At 43.3% G+C, this 19,267-nt stretch overlaps 1 protein-coding gene across 1 annotated transcript; it reads right to left on the bottom strand.

Annotated features, from left to right (window-relative positions):
- Positions 1-1,505: 1,505 nt before the first annotated feature.
- On the bottom strand, positions 1,506-5,357 carry PPP1R14C (protein phosphatase 1 regulatory inhibitor subunit 14C). Its single transcript, XM_048298841.1, has one exon. It carries the CDS (start codon positions 5,198-5,200, stop codon positions 4,625-4,627), a length of 576 nt encoding a protein of 191 aa, XP_048154798.1. The 5' UTR covers positions 5,201-5,357; the 3' UTR covers positions 1,506-4,624.
- Positions 5,358-19,267: the final 13,910 nt, after the last annotated feature.

Raw genomic sequence — 19,267 nt, 5'->3', positions numbered from 1 at the left:
GTGAGACTATAGGCAAAAGTTTGTTTCTGTAGTGTTTTATTGAGTCGATTTTCTTACCAAATGCCTTTCTGAGAAATGAATAATGAATTTCAAACATTATATCACTAGAGCCTGAGGCGTAAGTAGTACCTGATGACACCATCAGGTCCACATCACCACAAGGCAGCCTTAGCAGCATGCTGACCAGGCTGTTTTGGAAAAGACAGAATGTGTGGACTGAAATGTTAGCATATCCCAGCAGCTTCAGGAAGACCAACAAAGAGGGTGTTCTCCAGAATTGCAGTCACTCAGCAACCAGAAGAAGGGAGCTCTCGATCCATGCAGGACTGAGTTAAATTGTTCCCCTCCCCCCCCAATACTGCACTGCCAATCCATTACCCGTTTCAGAGCTTCATGCCACTCTTGCCATTGCAGTATCTGTACCAGAAGTTATGTGTAAGAAAATCTTACACATAACAATTCTCAGTCTGGCATAGATTTGTACTCTGAAATGAAATGCCTGAAGAGCCTTTATGGGCAGCTCTTCCAAATTTATTTTATTGTACAGTGAAATTTTAAACACAATCTCAGGGTATTTCCATTCCTGGAATGGAAAAATAATAAGCTTGGACATAACATCCTGGTACTTCCAGAACAACATCATATCCTCTGCCAAGCACTGACTTCCATACATCAGTAGACATACTCTAATAAAATAGTTGATTACTTAGCTAAGCTCAGCAGTAACTCAGAAGGCAAGTCTTATATTCAGCTTTCAGAGTGCAAAGTCTAGGGGCTCATTTGATTTGCACACGCAAATCTCTACATTAAAAAATATTCAGCAACAAACCCATAGCACAAGCAAAATCTTTCTTCATTATTGTGCAAAAATCTGTGTGCCATTTATAGCAAATGCTATAATTCTAGATAGACAGGACCCCAGAGCACAGAAATTCACCTGTAAAGCTGAATGGTTTCTGGGGACAAATCCAGTGGTCTCTTTTTTCATATACAAGTTTGGCAGGTGCACACAACACAAATTATACATCTGGAAAACTGGTCTGTCACCACTTTCATGCTGAACTACGAGTTGCAAACCATTAGGGAATGAATAATGATGATGTAAGGTGTTCTGTGCAGCATTATTTTGCAGTTCTTAACCAATAATGGACTTAGCCCAAAACACAAAGCATCTGTGGAGAAACTATTTTTAGAAACAAGATATTACTGCAACCTTAGGGTATATTACCATGTCCCGCAGCCGTCGGGAGGAGGAGAGAAGATCCAGCAGGCAGGAATTGTGCAGCAAGATTGATTTATTTAATTATTTTACAAACTCTTTTATAGACTTTTTTCTTCATAGTCTAATTGGACAAGGATCAGCCACCCTTTGAGGTGATTGGCCAAAATCCTAAAACATCCATTGTCAAAATATTTTTCTACTGTATTATAAACAAGACTTTTCAAGGCTGCAGGTGTTTGGTTGTTTACATAGCTCTGCTGCCTCTTCTGTGAGAGAGAAAAGTCTCTCACGGACTTAGAAAATAGCAAGAAAATCCTTGCTAGCAGCATTTTTGTATCTACACCAAGATACCTAGTAAAGGTCAACACAGAAGCCAGTTCAAGTCCTGCAATTATGGCATTGTATTTTCACTATACTAACCTGCAACTGTAACCTCAGTTTCATCATTCACAGAAACCAGAACAAACAGGTTATAAAACTTTTTTTTTTTAAATGAAGCAGTCCCAGAAGCAAACAGCCAGACTGACACTCACCTGACACACCTGACCTGAGTACGTTAACCTGACAGGTTCTGGTGCCAAACAAATCCTGCTCAAGTCTCTCTGGTTCTACTAAAGTTTTCTATGTTGGTAACTTATACCATTCAGGTAAAGGGTCCTTTATCCCTAAAGTCTGCATCATGTGGAAGTAACCTTTCTAAAGCTAATCTCTGTATCATACAACTGAGGTCCGCATTAAAAATAGCCTCAAACAGCTCCTTCTAAGCCACACTCCCAAAACCATCATATTGCTTGGCATCCAATTTTTAAAACTAAAAATGTACAGTAAAGACAAGATCCACTAGAAAAAGAACACAAACAAACCTGTCTCGTTATTTCCCAACCTCATCTCCTAAACTTTGTCACCATGCCAAGACAGGCTTATAGCTGACTTAACTTGCAAGTACTTGAGAGACTATGAATACATGTTTAGTTTTGAATAAAGGGAGTCTTTCTGCAAGTATCCACTTACTGATGAATCTCAGCATAATAGCAAACATTATTTAAATGGAAAACAGTGAGCAGGCACTACATTTAAGTCCCACAAAGAAACATGCAAGCCTTTTTACAGACTTCCAGTGCACCACACTGCAAGTACCCTCTACTTATTTCTGCTCTTCCCAGAAATGAAGTGCACTGCTCCTTTGAAATAGAGCTCTGAATCAGAATAGCAATGAAACACTGACATTGGTTAGCTCTTCCAGGATTAACAATTCAATGGCTATTTCTGACAACCTGGAAGATTTTAGATCATTCCAGAACTTAAATGTCATTGCATTGGGAAGTTACTGTATCTTCCACAGAAGTTAAAGTGAGCAATTCCCCACCCCCTCCCAACCTGCCCTCAGACAGGGTTATTAACTGTCTGCATAGGTGATTAAATTTCAGCCTGAGAGCTACATCTCTAAGCCTAGAAGTAATTCAAGCAGATTCAAGCAAAGCATCTTGCATTAAATTGCTATTGTCTTTAATCACTACACTCATCATACATCTTCAACTTTATTCTGATAGTGTATTAATTGCTTGACCTTTTCACTTCCATCATCTGTGCTGACTCTGGATAGAGTTCATGCATAACAGCAAAGAAGAACAGAAGATGACTTAAACATTTTGCCCTTGGCCTTCAAATCTGAAAACATTTTGTTCTGTTATGTTAAACCGTTTTTCCCCCTAAAAGTCACCTCAGAAACCAAATCATCAAAAAAGTTTTATGCAGCAATATATCGTCTCCACCTTAATGGAGACCTCCTTCTACTTCAGTTGGAAGCAACAACTATAATAAGGAAAAGAATGAAAGATTTTCCTCCAACAAGCCTGTGATTTGAATACTGCGAAGAGCAGCAACAATTCCACTGGGCTTTGCTTTGGTCCTATGTACCATATCCTTTCTTATGAACAGAACAAGTACACCTCTATGTCAGAAGTACACAGCCCAAACAGGCCTGGTGCTTTTGAATGACAAGAGTCAAACCAGAGGACAGATCCAGCAGGCCAGCCACTAACTACATTATCAGCTTGCACGGACACAGAATCATCAGTTCATGCAAACAACTGTAAACACTTCCGACCTGAGAAAAATCCTCACAGCCTACAGGCTATGTGGCCAAACAAGTCATGAGACTGGAGACGCATGTCACACCAAGACAAAGACTAAGAACTGCTCATTTTTATTATTTTTAACTAGAGTTTCCATTTGTATCTTTCATTCCCACAGCTCATGGATGTGAACAGTTAAGGAGGTTTAACTTACCATGTGCACATTTTTTATGTGGCATTCTAACAAATTTGCCAGTAAACTACTTTTGAGATTAAAGGAGTTTCTTTAAACATTTGTATTATGTGTGTGCTAGATATTCCATCCAGGTAATTTACATTTTCACATCCACTCAAGACATCCACACCTCAAGGACTGTCAAGCTCTTGTCTTCCTAGCTCCAGCATGCTCAGGAGCCCTGGTGTGAGATGTTGGCTCCTGGACATGCTAACTGCAAAATTCACGTGTGGCTTCAACAAATCTCACTTCAGAAGTCTCTAACAAAAGTGAAGTAGACTACTGATGGGAAATGTATGTGTGAACCTCTGTTTAGCCTTAACGTTTTGATCCTTTATAAGAGTAAATACCCGAGGTGAAGGGAGATACGATCCACTGGGGATTACAAGGTCTACATTTTTAATGAAGCTTTGACAAAACAAAGTACTGGTACTTCCTTTACTTACAACATCATTATCTCCACAAAGAAGGCAACAGTTGCCATTCCTTTGAACAATCTTGAAACATCCTCCTGCTCATCTGTCCTCTACAAAAGAGAATTCATTCTGGCAACACTCGATCTTGCCCAGAGTAACAGCAAAACAGGTTTCATACCCACAAATCAGGTACATAAAACCCCCAGCGTTTTCGATTCTCGTCCTCATGATCTCCGAATTGCTCACTGAGATTTCCTGGCCAGTATCTACCCCGCTCCTGTAGGTCGGGGTAACGCAAAACCACGATCCAGAGGAGACCGTACCCGCACCGGAGCCTTTCCTCTACAACAGCCGCCTCCGCACAGCCCCCGCGCAGGTCCCGCTCCCTCCTCCTGCTCGCCCTGCGCCCAGCACACCGCTCTGCCGGGCTCCCCGGCGCTGGGCTAGCTCGCGTCTAACGGAGACCGACGCCCGCCCAGCCCGTGGAAGGCACCTCCGAGCCCCGGTCCGCCCTGCCCTGGAAGGCTGCGGGGACAGCGGCTCCCGGCCAACACCGCCGCGGGTGAACCTCCTGGCACCCCCGACCTGCCACAGCCGCCGGGGCCCCCCCGAAAGAGAGGGACCCTTCCGTGCCCGGCCGTGCGGCAGCCACCGCCCGTCCCCAAAGGGCGGTCCCCTACCATTCACCTCGGGAGGGTACGGGGGACCCCCTTTCTATGGGACAGGGGGCACCTTTCACCATTCCCTGCGCCGGGACACCACTGAGGCGCGGGGCAGCGGCAGGGTGGGGGCGGCGGACCGGGAATGTCATTTGGAGGTGGCGGTGACAGCGCTCCTCTGCCCACCGCCGAAAGGCAACTCGGGGCAGGAGGAGGATGCCGGGGGCGAGGGAGGCAGCGGCGGGCGAGGGGACTGCGGCGACGGCAACCGCGCCGGGGACCCCGCGACCCCGGCCCCGCACCTCGCAGCCGTAGAGCTGCCCCAGCTGCTCCACGATCCACTCCTCCAGCACCAGCCGCTTCCGCAGCTCCTTCCGATCGTATTTCACCGTCACTTTCCCCTGCTGGTGGCGCCGCTGCTGGACCTGCACCACGGCCGCCGCTGCCGACACCGAGTCCTCCCGGGAGGAGCTGCCGGAGGAGCCGCCGCTCCCGCCGCCGCCGCCGCGGGGGCTCTGGAAGAAAACGCGGTTCCCGCCGCCTCCGGCCGCTGCTGCCGCCGCCGCCTCGCTGCCCCCGGTCGCCACCGACATGCTCCGCTCCGCCGCGGCTCCCGCCGAGCCGAAAGGCGCCCGCCGCCGCTACCGCCGGGCCGCAGCAGCCGCCGCTTGCGCGTGTGCTCCACTCCCCCGCACCTGCCGCTTAAAGCCTCGCATGGCTCGGCGGCGCAGCGGCCCCGCCGCCGGGGGGTGGGCCCGGACCGGCTGGGGCGGGGACAGGAGAGGGGCGGTGCGGCTCGGTTCTGCTCGGCACAGCGCGGCACGGTCGGAGAGGAGCGGCTGGGCTCGGCATAGCGTGCCCAGTGCCAGCAGCTTGTAGCGGAGTGTGGAGCACCCCGAGAGAGCCGCGGTGCCGGCGGCGGAGCCTCCGGGCCGCCCCGGGGCCGGCGAGGTGCGGGCGGCTGCTCCTCGGCGGAGGCGGGGCGGCTGTGCCCACGGCAGGGCGCTCCCCGGGAGCGTACGCTCGCTGGGTGGTTTATGGATCTTTTTTTTTTCCCCCCTATAAAAAAATGCACGACTGCCCCGTCATACACACTACGTTTATATACATTGCGTATCTGCAGCAATAACACGCTGAATGCGATCGTTTTCTTCTCTTCGTGGTGTGTGTGGGCGTGGGAGTGTGTGAATGATTTCAGGATAGTGAACCCAAACAGCAAATACACAAGCTATCAGCATCACTGTAACGATTAGCCGGCTATGTGGAGATGACTTTCTAAAATACCCAGGTTAGCATCAGTGCTTTCAGCAGCTTCATGTCTCTCAGGAGATACTGAGTAAAATCCCTGATGGTCCATCCTACACACCAAAATGTGGCTATGACTCCCAGTAAGCGGCCAACGTAACACAGGCAGTGGTTAGGGACCCCAGACCATCCCCATTAACAAAGAGGTGACAAGGGGCAGAAGTCAACCTCTTGCATGTGCAGACCTGGGACTGTAAGTGCTTGGTGTCTCAAGCTTGGGTATGGCTGTGGGAACCATCCCCTATACACCCCACTGCCCTGGGAATGAATGTCTTAAGACAGCAAGGAGCAGAGGGCAAGGAGGCATGGATTGCTAGCCACATCTACCTGGGTATATCTGCTTCAGTCAGGTCCTTGCTGCTGTTTGGGATGGCCATGTGGTAGCAGTGACATTTCAGCTTCTTCTGCTCTGGACGTGTGACACCACAGAGAAAGAGGCTAGCATGAGGTATTTGAGCCTCATCAGGCTATTTAGGTAAAACACAGATTGTGCCACTAAAGGGATCATAATCTGATAAAATCTTATTACTGGTCTGAAATGCTATGATCGCTTTTAGATTTTCATCTAAAAAAAGAACTATTTTTTCAAAGCAAAGCATATGGAGTTAAGCTCCTTATCAGCATGTAGGGACCACATGATTTTCAGAGATACTGAGCAACTGCAACTAGTACCAGTGTAGATCCCACTTGAAGCTTGGGCTGCAGGCAGAACTTGAGAAGAAGGCATATCCCAGAAATCTGTGTTTATGTAAGAAGTCTGCCCTATTGACAGGGCAGCCATTACCCAAGTGAATATCAGCTTCCAGCTGGGTAGTGCTGCCTGCCTGGCTTTTATAACTCTAGGCTTGTGTAAATGCAGTAGGAAAATACCATCATCAACAACTTGTTCTTAGAGAAACCAAAAAGAATACAAAAGAGTTTTTGAAAGAGGGGAGTGGCTGTTTTTTAAACTTTTGCGTTTGGAGTGGCCTATAATTTGGGTCTTCGGCTCTGCATGTCATGTTGGTAGTCTGGTGCTGACGTTCTCAGCCACAAAACTTGAAACTTTCCTGTTCAGAGAAGGAACATTTTCATCTTTATGGGCTGGTTGATGTTTACAGTTGCTGAGAAAAAAAAATTGATTAATGCAAAAGAAGGTCAATATTGCTTAAGAGGCTTTTTAAAGTCATATTAAGCATCATACTTGGGATATATTCCATGAGATATAAAGTAGGAATACCCAAACTTTCACCATAATAGGATGTTTTCTGGAGCCAAAAGAACACTGAGGTGTTCCACAGTGGACCTAAGCTGACTAGAAAATACTGAGCTTTTTCTTCTCTGCTGTAGCAAATATCAGGTGAACAGATGGCTAAAATATTTTCTTTGAGTGTGAGAATCCAGAAGGTCTCAGCTGAAGGATACTGTCATTGACAGGATATTGTAATCACTGCAGACATTTAAAATCTGGTACCCGCTATTCAAATAACATTTCCGCAACACTCTGAAAGTAGAAAATGAGATACTGGTGATTAAAAAGCATGTCCTCAGAGGTTATCATTTCAAAGTTACAATTCTAACATAACGCATAGTGCTTGGTAAATGTGGGTGGATGAGAAACTGGTACAACTGCCAGCATTGTCATGAGGCAGTTTTATGTGCCATTGGTTTTTCATTCAGTTTTTAAAACGAGCGCATTCCTCAGGAAGCCAGAGCAAGAACTGCTGCCAAGAATCTTTTCTGCAATGATTTTGCTTCATTTGAAAGAAAGAACTAGTTGTTTAAAAGTCAAAAGTTGAGCAAAAACGTTTAGATCTGCTAACATCCTGGGAATGAGCAATGCAGCCCAGTGTGGGCACAATCTGTACTCCTGAGTGGCTGGAGGCATATGAGAGCATTTCTTGGAGAGAGTAGTTTCCTCACTAGTACTTCTCCATACCACAACAGAACCATTGATGGTTACACCCATAACAAAGACAAGAGTTAAAGTGGCAGAGGGAGGACCAATCCTTCCCAAAACTTCAGCCTTAGTTTTAGACCTACCATAAGGAATGAATTCAGGGCATAAGAGATTCGGCTTCATAGGCAAGGTTCTTTCAACAGCTGAATCAAAATCACAATGCAGCATTTCAGCTAAAGCTAATGGTTGGTCAATAAAGCCAACAGGGAGATAAAATACTACACCTTTGAAATATTGTGCTCTTTCAGTGTGATCATGTCTAGATCTCTCTCACAAGAGCATTGTATCAGGGTAAGTAAAGAACAGACAATATGAAATAGGAAACACCAAAGGCAGAGGAACACTTGCATAACTGCACTTCCTTATGTTTCTTTCCCAAAGAGTTGATGTAGGTCTCTCTTGTGAATGCAAGCAACATGAAGCTGTATCCACTTCCCATGTATATATCATACAGTCCTGACCTGTTTTCCAGTCAAAGAAAATAATACAGAACATATGGACTAATTTTTCAGGAGGCTTAGGCAGTGACCCTTAGGGATTCAAGGCCCTGAGCATTAATTGCCTTTTCAGCTTTAGTAACCCTGTATGACAGCACATGTCTCTTCCTAAACAGTTGATACTTCCCATCAGTGCTGGCCACAAATGTCAGCATTGACTCATTTCTGTGGCTAAAAGGTTCTTCTCGAGGCAAGCTTGCTATTTAGGAAATTAACTTTAGATTTGTTATCTCCAGTGATAGTCTGAATACCCACTTTCCTATGCTGTCAAATACTACACTGGCCAAAACCAAGACCCCTTTTGTAATGCTGCTCTCCACAGGTTTTCCTTCCCCAGAGGTTGCTTGAAGGAAGGACCTCTCCATGGCTTTCCATTGTTTCATAGCAATTTCTCTTAAGTTTTTCCATGCTTTTTTCAGAACAACTTTGGAAATAATAGTTGCTGGACTCTGAAATAAACTAATATGTGTCATGAAATTTCATTCTCTTCAGCAGTCGTTATTTTCCTGAGGCATTTGTCTTCCAGGGATTCACATGAGTGCAGTTCTGGTGGTTTCTACCTCACTTGATGATGTGTTCATGAAGAAATTAAGAGCTGAGTGGAAGACTCATAGCTGGACATTTTCAGCAACCCAGAATTGTTTAAAACTGGAAAGTACACACCAGTTGATGATTTTATTTCCTTATTGAAATGCACATTTGCTTCTACATGTTCTCAGAATCATAGGAGTCATTTCATGCTTGTATTCTTTGGCTTGCTAACAAAATACTCAAGAGTTGCCAGGGAATCTCCTAGGTGTGTAATGATAGACTCCATTATTTTTGCAAGGCCAGACAGTCTTTGTCTACTGGCTAACCCTGCCTTTTAAAAGCTCTTTGTGGCATCTTGTTGGTGAGCTGTGAGACTTCACTCCAGGCTCACCAGTGAGATTCACAGTTGCAGGGCTTCTCTTTTGCATGATTACTGGAAACTTCCATCAACCAGATAGTCTGTCTTGTGCCTGGTGACGGCATCTGAGGAGTCTGAAGACACCATCCTTAGTTATTTTATGTTATTTTTGTGTAAGAAAACTGTTTCATCAGTGAGGAGCCTTGACATCCCATTCAGCTCGGAGGAGGTCTCACTCCTGTGGTGTGGGTACTGGGGTCATGGTTGTGCATTGCCTTGTCTGGATCAGTGCTGCCATCCTCCTCATCAGTAAGCCAAAGCAGTTCAGGGCCATAGTTCATAAACCACTCCAGAACTAAGTTTTACTTTCATCACAGCAGTACCCCATGTGTGTCAGACAGTGTATAAGTTCCATTTTTGAGTCTCCTGTTCGAATTTAGCTTGGAGCTGTGAACTGTTAATGGGCTCTGTCTCTAAGAGATTTTCTACTTTGCACACCCTAATTAATGCCCCTCCTTCTGACTGATAACCTTCTTGTCTTCCCAGTTATACTATGATTTTGTTTTAATTTATAATTGCTTTTCATCTGTTTTTGATATTGATGTTCCATACTCCAAAGGCACTGTTTGTGTCAATCTATCATTCTCAGCACCGCTGACTTTTTATTCTTGCAGCCATCCTTTTGATGCTCCAAACCCCTACTTTTTTACTTTGTTTTGCCTTTATGAGCCAAAGCTCATCAGAGTCTGGCTCATACAAATGTTTGTTGCCAAGGGCTGCTTTGTCCTTTGTTCTTCCTTGTGAAGAGAATAGTGGCTCATTGCTCAACCTGCTGCTGTATTACCTGTGGTCAAAACAGTAACTAATAATACGAGTCAGATAAAATAATGGCACAAAGCAAATATTTGTTAAATTGAAGTGTTTGCTCTGGTCTCCTTTGCTTATAGTATTATCTGTTTATGGCTTGAGACTCTGATAATGAAACTTTGGAAGATTTGCATTTCAAGGGGAGGATGTTTGATACTCTTAAGTTACACTGGCCAAGATACACTCAGGTGCAAAGTAAGTGCTACACAAGAGAGAGAAAAAATAAATTTCTGCATGTGCACTCATTATTTCCTACAAAATGTACACAGTGACAATTTCTTCCTGTCTCAGAGCAGAGATCCAAGCATGGGTGTGACCATAGCCTCATTTCTTCCCTACGCCAGTAGTGGCTAAAGACCACAATGCCCTGAATCTGCCAGTGGAGGCCATATCTCTGTGGTGGAATTCCTCCAAACTCTCACCTTACCCACTTAGTGTAGGACCACATGATACACCTCTGTAGCTGCTCCCAGACAAGAAGGCTCATTAGGACCCCTCTATACCAGCTGTCTGTAGGAGCAGTCTCTCCTTCCCCCAGTTGCTGATGGCTCCCCAACCAGTGTCCTCAGAAGGCAGAAACATGCTCTTCAGGCTCCTTATGATTGCCTGTCTTGGCAGTTTACACGGGATCCAGGATGTTCAGCTCTGGCTCTCCCAGCTGCTCTTGCAGCAGCAGCGGTGGGAAAGGACGCTGGGTCCTTTAGAGCAGGAGGTCTCTATGGAAGGGCTCCAGTGTGCAAAGGCAGGCAGCCTGGGTGCCCACTGTGGTGTCTCAGAAAGCAGTCAGAAATTCAGAGAGCTCTCAAGTGTCAGGTACAACACCTCTGAGCATCTCTGGTGCCTGCTCTTCAGACACATTAGGATGCACAGACTGTGCTGTCATGGCACTTTGTGTGGAGGACAGGTAGCAACTAAAGAAGTGGGTAACCTCTGTTTACTTGCACTTGCACTCAATAACATCAGCAATTCCTGGTACAAATAGCCTATGATTGTTCACCTGAGCACTACCATCTGAGCTGTCACTTTTATTTAGAAAGATGTGACAGCCATCCTTTTTTCTGGATAGGATTAGTGGGGAGGTAGGGAATCAATAAAGGCAAAGATTTGAAAAAAAAGCCAACAGCAAAACAAACCAGGAAGCAGGGCTGGACAATTAACATCCCACAGCCTCTAGTAATATCGATTGTTGTTTTGCCCTTGAATCCCACTCTGCTTACATAGAAGTATTAACCCTTTGGTAAAAAGCAAAGGGAGAAAATGAGTTAAAGTATCTGTATTAGTTCATAAAACAAGATAAACAAAAATATTAAAAGACAGTATGGGTTAGAGAGAAAGACACTAATACCTAGATTGGTAATTGTCAGGATCAGTCATCTCCCAGACTGGTACCTGTCACCTCTGCTACACACTCCATTTCACTTGCACTCAAGAAATAATGAAGAATGATAATACGTTATTCTGCATAGCTTGGCCAGCCTGTAAAGGAGGGACATAATGTGGTTTACCTGTTTTGCTTGGCAGTTAGTGGTGAGTGATGGAATTTAGGTGCTTGAATCTGGGAAGAAAAAAAAAAAAAGCTAGACTGAAAACAATGACTTAGAAATTTTGATGCCAACAGTCCGGCTTTCCTTCAGGTCCTCTCAGCCCTGCTTCTCAATGCATTCTGCAGAAGAATATATGCAGAGTGGGCCCAAGATTGTCTGAAAACTGGCAGCTAAAACCTGGCTGTTCTTGGTTGTTGTACAAAATAGAAATGCTAAACTTCCCAAGTCCTTAGTTGCCTCCTTTGGGAAAGCAGGAACCCGGCTGGGCTGTTTAGCATAGAAAGAGCCTGTGCCCTCTCTGGCTATAGCAAGAGATGCCAAGAGCACACTAAAAACATGAAGTAATGGATGTCATCCCAGTGCATGCTCTTTCAAGCTAACTGGCATTTTGATGGAGGAAGCATAAACAATCAAGAAGGCTTGCTTCTGAAAGTTTTCAGCTAGGGTTTGAATAGAGAGCAAAACGAGGAGCAGAAGTAGAACAAGCTCTACTACTTGGGTGCCTTTCTGGAAGATTTTTATAAGAGTGCTTGTAAACACACTTTTCAAGTTATTGGATATTCCAAGTTGCCACTCAAAATCTAGTAAAGAAAAACATGGAGGGTGCAGGATTGAAGACAGGAGATCAGCAATATGTAGAACTGCAACAAAACCAGTTCATCAGTTTTATATGTATATCACAGGATGCAATTCAATAAAAGAAATGCAAACACTCCATATTCATCTGGAGTAGTCAGCTACACAAATACATGATTGGAAAATGTGAATTTGACAGCAGTTCTACCAACAAGGACCAACAAGGCATCTGAATTTCAGACTGAACATGAGTCAAAAACATGCTGTGCTGAAAAAAGCTACATTGCAGTGGAATGTATAAAGAAGAATGTCATGCCTATGAGACATGAGGTAACTTTACTGTGTGAGATTCTCCAGGTAAGGGCTCTTAATTCTCACTTGTCAAGAGTGTGAGGCTCCAGAAGAGATTGGACCAATTTGGTAGAAATTGAAGAGAAACAACTGGAATGATTTAACATCTAAAAGACATACCCCTTTTGTAATATCCTACGGGGAAACGCCAACATCTTCCAAGGTTTTTCAGAAAGAAAAAGGCAAATATTTATTGTTTACTAATTTCTCTACAGAGAGAGTTTATCCAGCCTGAAGGCAATGAGATGAACCATGAGTCTCTCAGGCTACACCTATCCCCCTAAGCTCTCAAGGGTTGGGAGAAGGCTCAAGCACTGATAACCAGCTACTCACTAAGCTACCAGGGTTGTCCCCATTAGAGCTCAGCCCTGCCCTGGTCACTGGACTGAGGAAATAAACTCCAAAGATTGTCCCCAACATCCACTATGGACAAGGCTTTCACACATGGGGGAAAGGTATTCCTCTGCACCATGGTATTTGCCCTCAGGGAGAAAGAAGAGGTCACGACCCCATTTCTTGTAAAGACAAGCCTAAAAGTGCCCTCCAGTCCTAATTTCTCCGGGTATTTCTGTACCAAGCTATTTTTAACAAGGAGAATCCAAAAGCCCTCTCTAAATATGTGCAATTTAAATGAATAAGCTTTTATGTGTACAACAACAATCCAGCTCTGGGGCATTCATGCAATTTTGCTGCACTTAGTAGCTCTATACAAATAACATAGGAAAAGAAACATTCTATGTGCATGCATAAGATGTTCATAAATACAAAATAGTTATAATAATTCATTGCAGTATTACCAAGATTAAAGTTCCATTATCCTACATACTTTCACTAATCTGTAGCAAGAGACACTCCCTGTCCCAAACACTGCACAGGTTAAAAAACCATGGTCATGTAAGGACATATTCTGAAGTGAAAAAAGGAGATTGTCTGTAGTAAATTTTAGCAAAAGGCACAATTTGGCATTTCCTCCCCCACTTAGGCTTAAGTCATTTTCCAGGAAGTTCAGCTCAGTAAGCTTTATACTGCTCCAAAACTTCCTTTTCTTGTACAAATATACATATTGGCTAATCTGTTAAATTCCTGTCCAGATTGTCTCCATTTAACAAACTTCAAAGAATTGGGTAGCTCAGAGATGATTTAGGGGCTTTTACCTATTTTGTCCTATATTTAACTTCCTAATTGTAATGGGAGGAGATTGAAACGCTGCTAGGTTCCATAAAAACTAGTTACTCTCTTTTAACTGTAGTCAGCTTTAAAGCTATTTTATCATTCTGGCTTCGCATGTTTCTAAGCACCACTGAGAGTCTGGGTATCAGCACTTCATAAAACTATTTCCTAAACTGAAATTCAGAGAAGTGTTGCAAAATGAACCCATATATTTCTTGCAGGAGTGAAAATACCATCTGAAAAAAGTCAGGGTTATTTTCATTTCCTTTCAAACCCCCATAAGAAAAACACCACAGGCATCAGCTAGTTAGTAACCTCTTAGTGCACTGACCTGTTTGATGTTCACAGGAGGGTTAGTCAATATATTAGCCTTATATAGGGTACCATTAGTAATTTATGCATGAATTTTATTACATAGTTCAATCTTCATCTCCCCCACAGCCTACAAATGCCCCTCCATCACACACACATAAAATGTGAGTTATGAGAAAAAAAGGTATTAATTCTACTTAAATTTTGGTCATATGCAATGCAAAAGGCATGGTATTGCAGTATGTTTGTAATATTTTGCACTTAAAAAATGGTAGTATGTGTCTACATTTAAATATGGCATCCTAGCTAATGTTAAATTAATCATTAATCGTTCAGGACATTTCTAATGATTATTATTCCTATGCCCCTCTCTATTGATTCTCAAAAACTCACTAGATTGGCCTCCAAAAAAAACCCTTGGCATTTGAAGAAATGACATGTAGATGAGTGCTAGTTTCTGTGGGTGAGCATGTTAGTAATTCATGTCTACAGAACAGACAATTAAATGTCCCTGGTATGTTGTAAATGGGAAAAGATTGCAATCTGCCGTGGATCATCCTGAGAATGGGAGCTTAATGAATCAAAGAAAAATTAGTCAGAAATTGAATTTGATAAGATACACCTGCTAAGTTATGTGCTTTCTGATGATGAGGCTCTATCTAAAGCAGCTGTTACAGAAAATTTGAGGTGAGTCTGAAAAAACTAGAGAGGCAGAGCATATGAAGCAGATTGAACCAGTGTTAGGTGCTGTGTGAAATGGTCCTTCAGCTCAGACACCCTGTTGTTGAATTATCTATCTGTGACTATTTTTTGATATATAACTGCCCTTCACATTGATAGTTTTTCTAGCAACAGTACATTTATATTCACCCATCTAAATTATTCCTGGTATGATACATAGTCCTGCTCTGTAGCACTAGGACATGAGACAATTATAGGTAAAGTTAATAAATCCCCTTTGACTGCCTTCCCCTTCAGAGCTGAATCCCAAGCCCGTGGTTAGGCAGCTACATTTTCTACACAGTACACGATGCATTTCAGAAAGGAAGCCAAACAAACCTCTTGCTTTTGGAGAAGTTGCCCAAATTGAGTCTGAAGCAGTGAGCCTTGTTCAGAATTGCCTCCGCTGATTGTGAATGAGATCTAGGAACAGCTTAGCAATGTGGTTGCAGCATTTTATTGGGGTTTATATAGCCCACTTCTCACAGCCTGACTTCAGCAGAGGCTGGAGGGGCTGCCCTGGCAGGCACCAGAGTGGATGGAGGAGTGTCCTGGAAGGAGGCACTTTTTTAGGGTGACTGAAGCAATCCTGTAGTCAACCTCTCCATCTTTCTGTGTGAGTCTTTTGACTATGGAGTTGCTCTTTAGACAGTGGAAAACAAATACCTCTCCTTAGCAGTTAGTAAGCCCTGTCACACCCTAAAACACTTCTGTCAGCACTTACCATGAAAAATACTATTAAACAGCCTTTCTATGAGTTTTTAAGTGAAGTGTTGCACTCTTTCATGGGTGGAGCCAGTGTCTCCTGCTAGGCTTTCTCATTTCTCTTCCCTCAGATTTTGGGCCATAGGATTTTGGCCTACTGTCTGTTAGGGATAAAAAAATATTAAAAAAAAAAATTAAAAATCTGAGATGCTTCAAGGAAAAGACACATGCCTGGCTTCATCTCTAGTCTGATATACCTGATAGCAGATGCTGCACATCCCTGCATTATTCAAAAGAAGGCAGCACAGTGCTTGTGTGAGTTACATTTTTAGGAAGCTCTTTCTAAAAAAGATGAAAATTAAAAAATAGGTGTTCCTTGTTGGCTGAAGGGAAATGGAGGAATTACTTCTGAATTTACTCTGAATTGACAGACCTCTATACTGCACCATGCCTGGATGAATATATTATGCTGTACAATATTGTTATTTTTATAAGAGATAGGATATTAACGGCAGTAATGATGTTTTCATTAAGCAATTCAGCAATAACCATGTGTTTGTTTAATTTTTTTTAACCCAGCTGATCTCCATCTTTCCTGTATTAGCTATGGGATTTGTGAGTCCTGAATCCTCTAGATTCATAGATTATCATGACATGACATGTTTCTTTTTATGTCAAAACATTTACAGTGTACTTATAAAAATTAATAGAAGGTTTAAAATAAGCCCCTCTCATAGCATGTTTAGGTTGTTTATTTCTTATTTTCTTATTAGTTCTTCTTAGCAGAGCCCTCTACATTTTTGATAAAGTCAGATGAAGTTTTTTCTGCCTTACTGTTCCCATTAGCCACAACAAATCTTTTTCTTGCTGCCTGTGCATGTTCTGACTGTCATTTCAACACTGACTCATAAAAAGATTAAGACTTTGACTCGACAGGTTATAATCCTCTGCCTGCACCAGGAATGCAGTGCTCTGCTGCCTTACAACTGCCAGGCCGTGCCTAAGGAGGCATGATGGCCCTGTCTGATGTAATTCAGTTTGTCCTGATTAGATAGGGGGAAAAATATACACATACCTAATTGAAGCATGGGAATTATTTTATTGGATTACTAATGCACTTGGAAAATCTATGGTAACACTTATTAAATAAGTGTTTGCTCCCATGTGTAACCTGGCTCACTTCGTTACACAGGGTGAAGGCTGGAAACTGCATCCTGGGAAGTAGTTGGAGATTTTCCTCATTGTTGAACAGGCAGCATTTTTCATGTTCTTTCCAAATCATCCTTATGGTTCACAACAATCTTCTCTTTCTCTCTACTGCTTTATTTTATTGCCCAAATGCTAAGGATGGCACTTGTTCTAGCGACCATTGCCAGAGCTTTAATACTTATTTCAGTACATTGCACACATTGAAGAAAACTTACCTTTAATAAAATGTAGCAATACAGTTACATGCAACACAGCTCATGAATTTTCTTATGTGCTCAGTTTCCTACCATCTGCTTTGCACACAGTACTCAGGCTTATGGAGCAGCTTCCAGGATTTTGGCATTTTTATTGCAGATGCCATGCTTCTTCCCTGTTACGACGCCAGGCTTTTCTTTAATCTGAAAAGCAACATACATAGGTTACACACTAGCTGACAAAGATGGAACAGTATAATTGAAGAATAATGATTTCCATAGGAAACAGCCTGAAATGCCTGGTAGGACTACATCATATCAAGTTGGCAGATATTCATTCTCAATTTATATTTAATTGTCATTAATTGCCATACTGAGGTAATGTAGCCATCCAATTTAGAAAAATGACAGAAAAGTCCTGAGGATCATTATAAAAGCACAGTTTTCATTAATATATTTTGGAGTTTGGAACTGTGTTTTGCTTCCCAGAGGGCATAGCAGGGAGAAAGACAAAAGTAGATTTATGGCATTCATGCAAGAGGAGGACCCTGCCTGGTGTCAAGGAAAGGCTGCATCATCACCTCTTTGACCTGGAGGTTGCCTCAAGCTGGGTGTGGAGAGAACAGGGCAAAAAGTTTGAGCTAAAAACAACTGAAAGCAAATAAAATAACGCAGAAGTATAAATAGGCCCTGAAATTACTTAAATAATCCAAAAGCAGTTCTGTTTATAATTAATTCCTGACTCGTTTCTGGCAACATCCAACAGGTCCTGCTCTCCCAGCACAGGTGGAGGAAGGTTCACAGCAGAGCTGTGCTGGGGCAGGTTTAGGCCAGGTCATGTCAGTCCCCTCTGTAGAGCCATGTGGCAACTTTGGATGTGCAAACCACTGCTACTTCCCTGCGATGCTAGACCCATGCCCACTGCATTCTGGCATGCCTGGAGGATGCAGGGACTCAGGGAGGTCACAGCATGGCTGGCAGAAGTCTTCCCACTGCCCGTTCTTCTAACCCTGTCCATTCTAACCCCGCTACTCCTTTCCATGCCCATTGTGAAGCCTCAGGATGAAAGGCAGCCCCACCGAAGTCAACAGCAAAACTCCACCTGTGCGTAAGAAATTCGGCTGCTGCCTGGAGCTACAAAGTGGCTCTCTTTGTTCAGCCTTAGTGTCTGCAGGAAAAAGACTGAGCAAATACGCAATTTTTGAGATGTGTGAACCCAAACACATCGTCAAGGTGTTCTGAAACAATTTCAAAAGCCAAATACATTAAAATATAGCAATTTGTGTCTCAGCCAAAGATAGTGTTACAGCCAGCAATATGTACTTCGATAGCTGCAGTTTTGTCCCATGCTTCACTGGGGACATCCTGCACGTTCAAGGCCTGGCCAGCAGCATGCACTGCATAGAGTCAAAGCAGCTACCTAGTCCAAGCACCAGTAAAATCCTTGAAATCATCGTTTTTTCCTGAACACTGAAGACTTACTGAAATCTCTAGCTGAAACCCCAGTTCAAAGCCAGCTTTAGGGGAAGTTCATCACAACTGCTCTATTGCGGCAGTATTGTCTCTCAGCGAGTTGATCACTCATGCTTTCCCTTGCCGCTATCTCTGATGACCACGAGAAACAGATGTTTGGATTTCCATAACATTTTTTCACTTCTCAGGTGCACTTCATTTGCTCTCATTAATAATGGAAAAAGTTTGATTTGGAGCAAATTTAGCTTCTATAGCCAGCTAGGTAGAAGAAGTATCAGATCTTGATTGTTGTGAGGTTTCCCCCCCATTATTTTAGCTGGGAACCATTTCACATGTGTAGGGCTTTTCTTACGTTTACTGGGCACCAGAAATCAATCAGAGTGTGGGAAACAAAAATCTTGAAAGTTCATCAATATTTCAGGCCCCATCAACAATGCATTCAATTTTATTCAGAAAGGGATTGAAAATTTTGCTCAGTTTGCAGCCTTGAAATGGAGCAAGCCCAGTTCAGTGGAACTGAAGCCTTGAGCAGCTGACAGTGCTACATGCTCCACCTGCCCCTTGCTGCCACCCAGCCCAGCAGACCCACTAGAATGCTATCCATGTGACCACAGAGCACTGCAGAGCAACAGAGGGTTCACATGATTTATTTGTTTTTCCCACACTTAATGTTGCAAAGGGCCCTGACATGGAGGGAGTAGACAACTTTTAGCCTCTCTCTGAGGTTTTGGGCCAAAACTCTTGCCCTTCTGACGTCACCCTGCTTACAGGTGGCACTGACCATTGGGGGAACAAAATTCAGAGTATTAACTGGGAATCCCTTCTTTCCTCACAGCTGGGTTGTATGTTGATGGTCTATTTTTACCTCAAGGACAACAAAACATTATCCAGAAAAATGAACCTAATTTC

The sequence above is a fragment of the Corvus hawaiiensis genome, chromosome 3, assembly GCF_020740725.1.
Source record: "Corvus hawaiiensis isolate bCorHaw1 chromosome 3, bCorHaw1.pri.cur, whole genome shotgun sequence".
NCBI lineage: Eukaryota > Metazoa > Chordata > Aves > Passeriformes > Corvidae > Corvus > Corvus hawaiiensis.
This window is presented reverse-complemented; position numbering and strand designations above follow the sequence as displayed.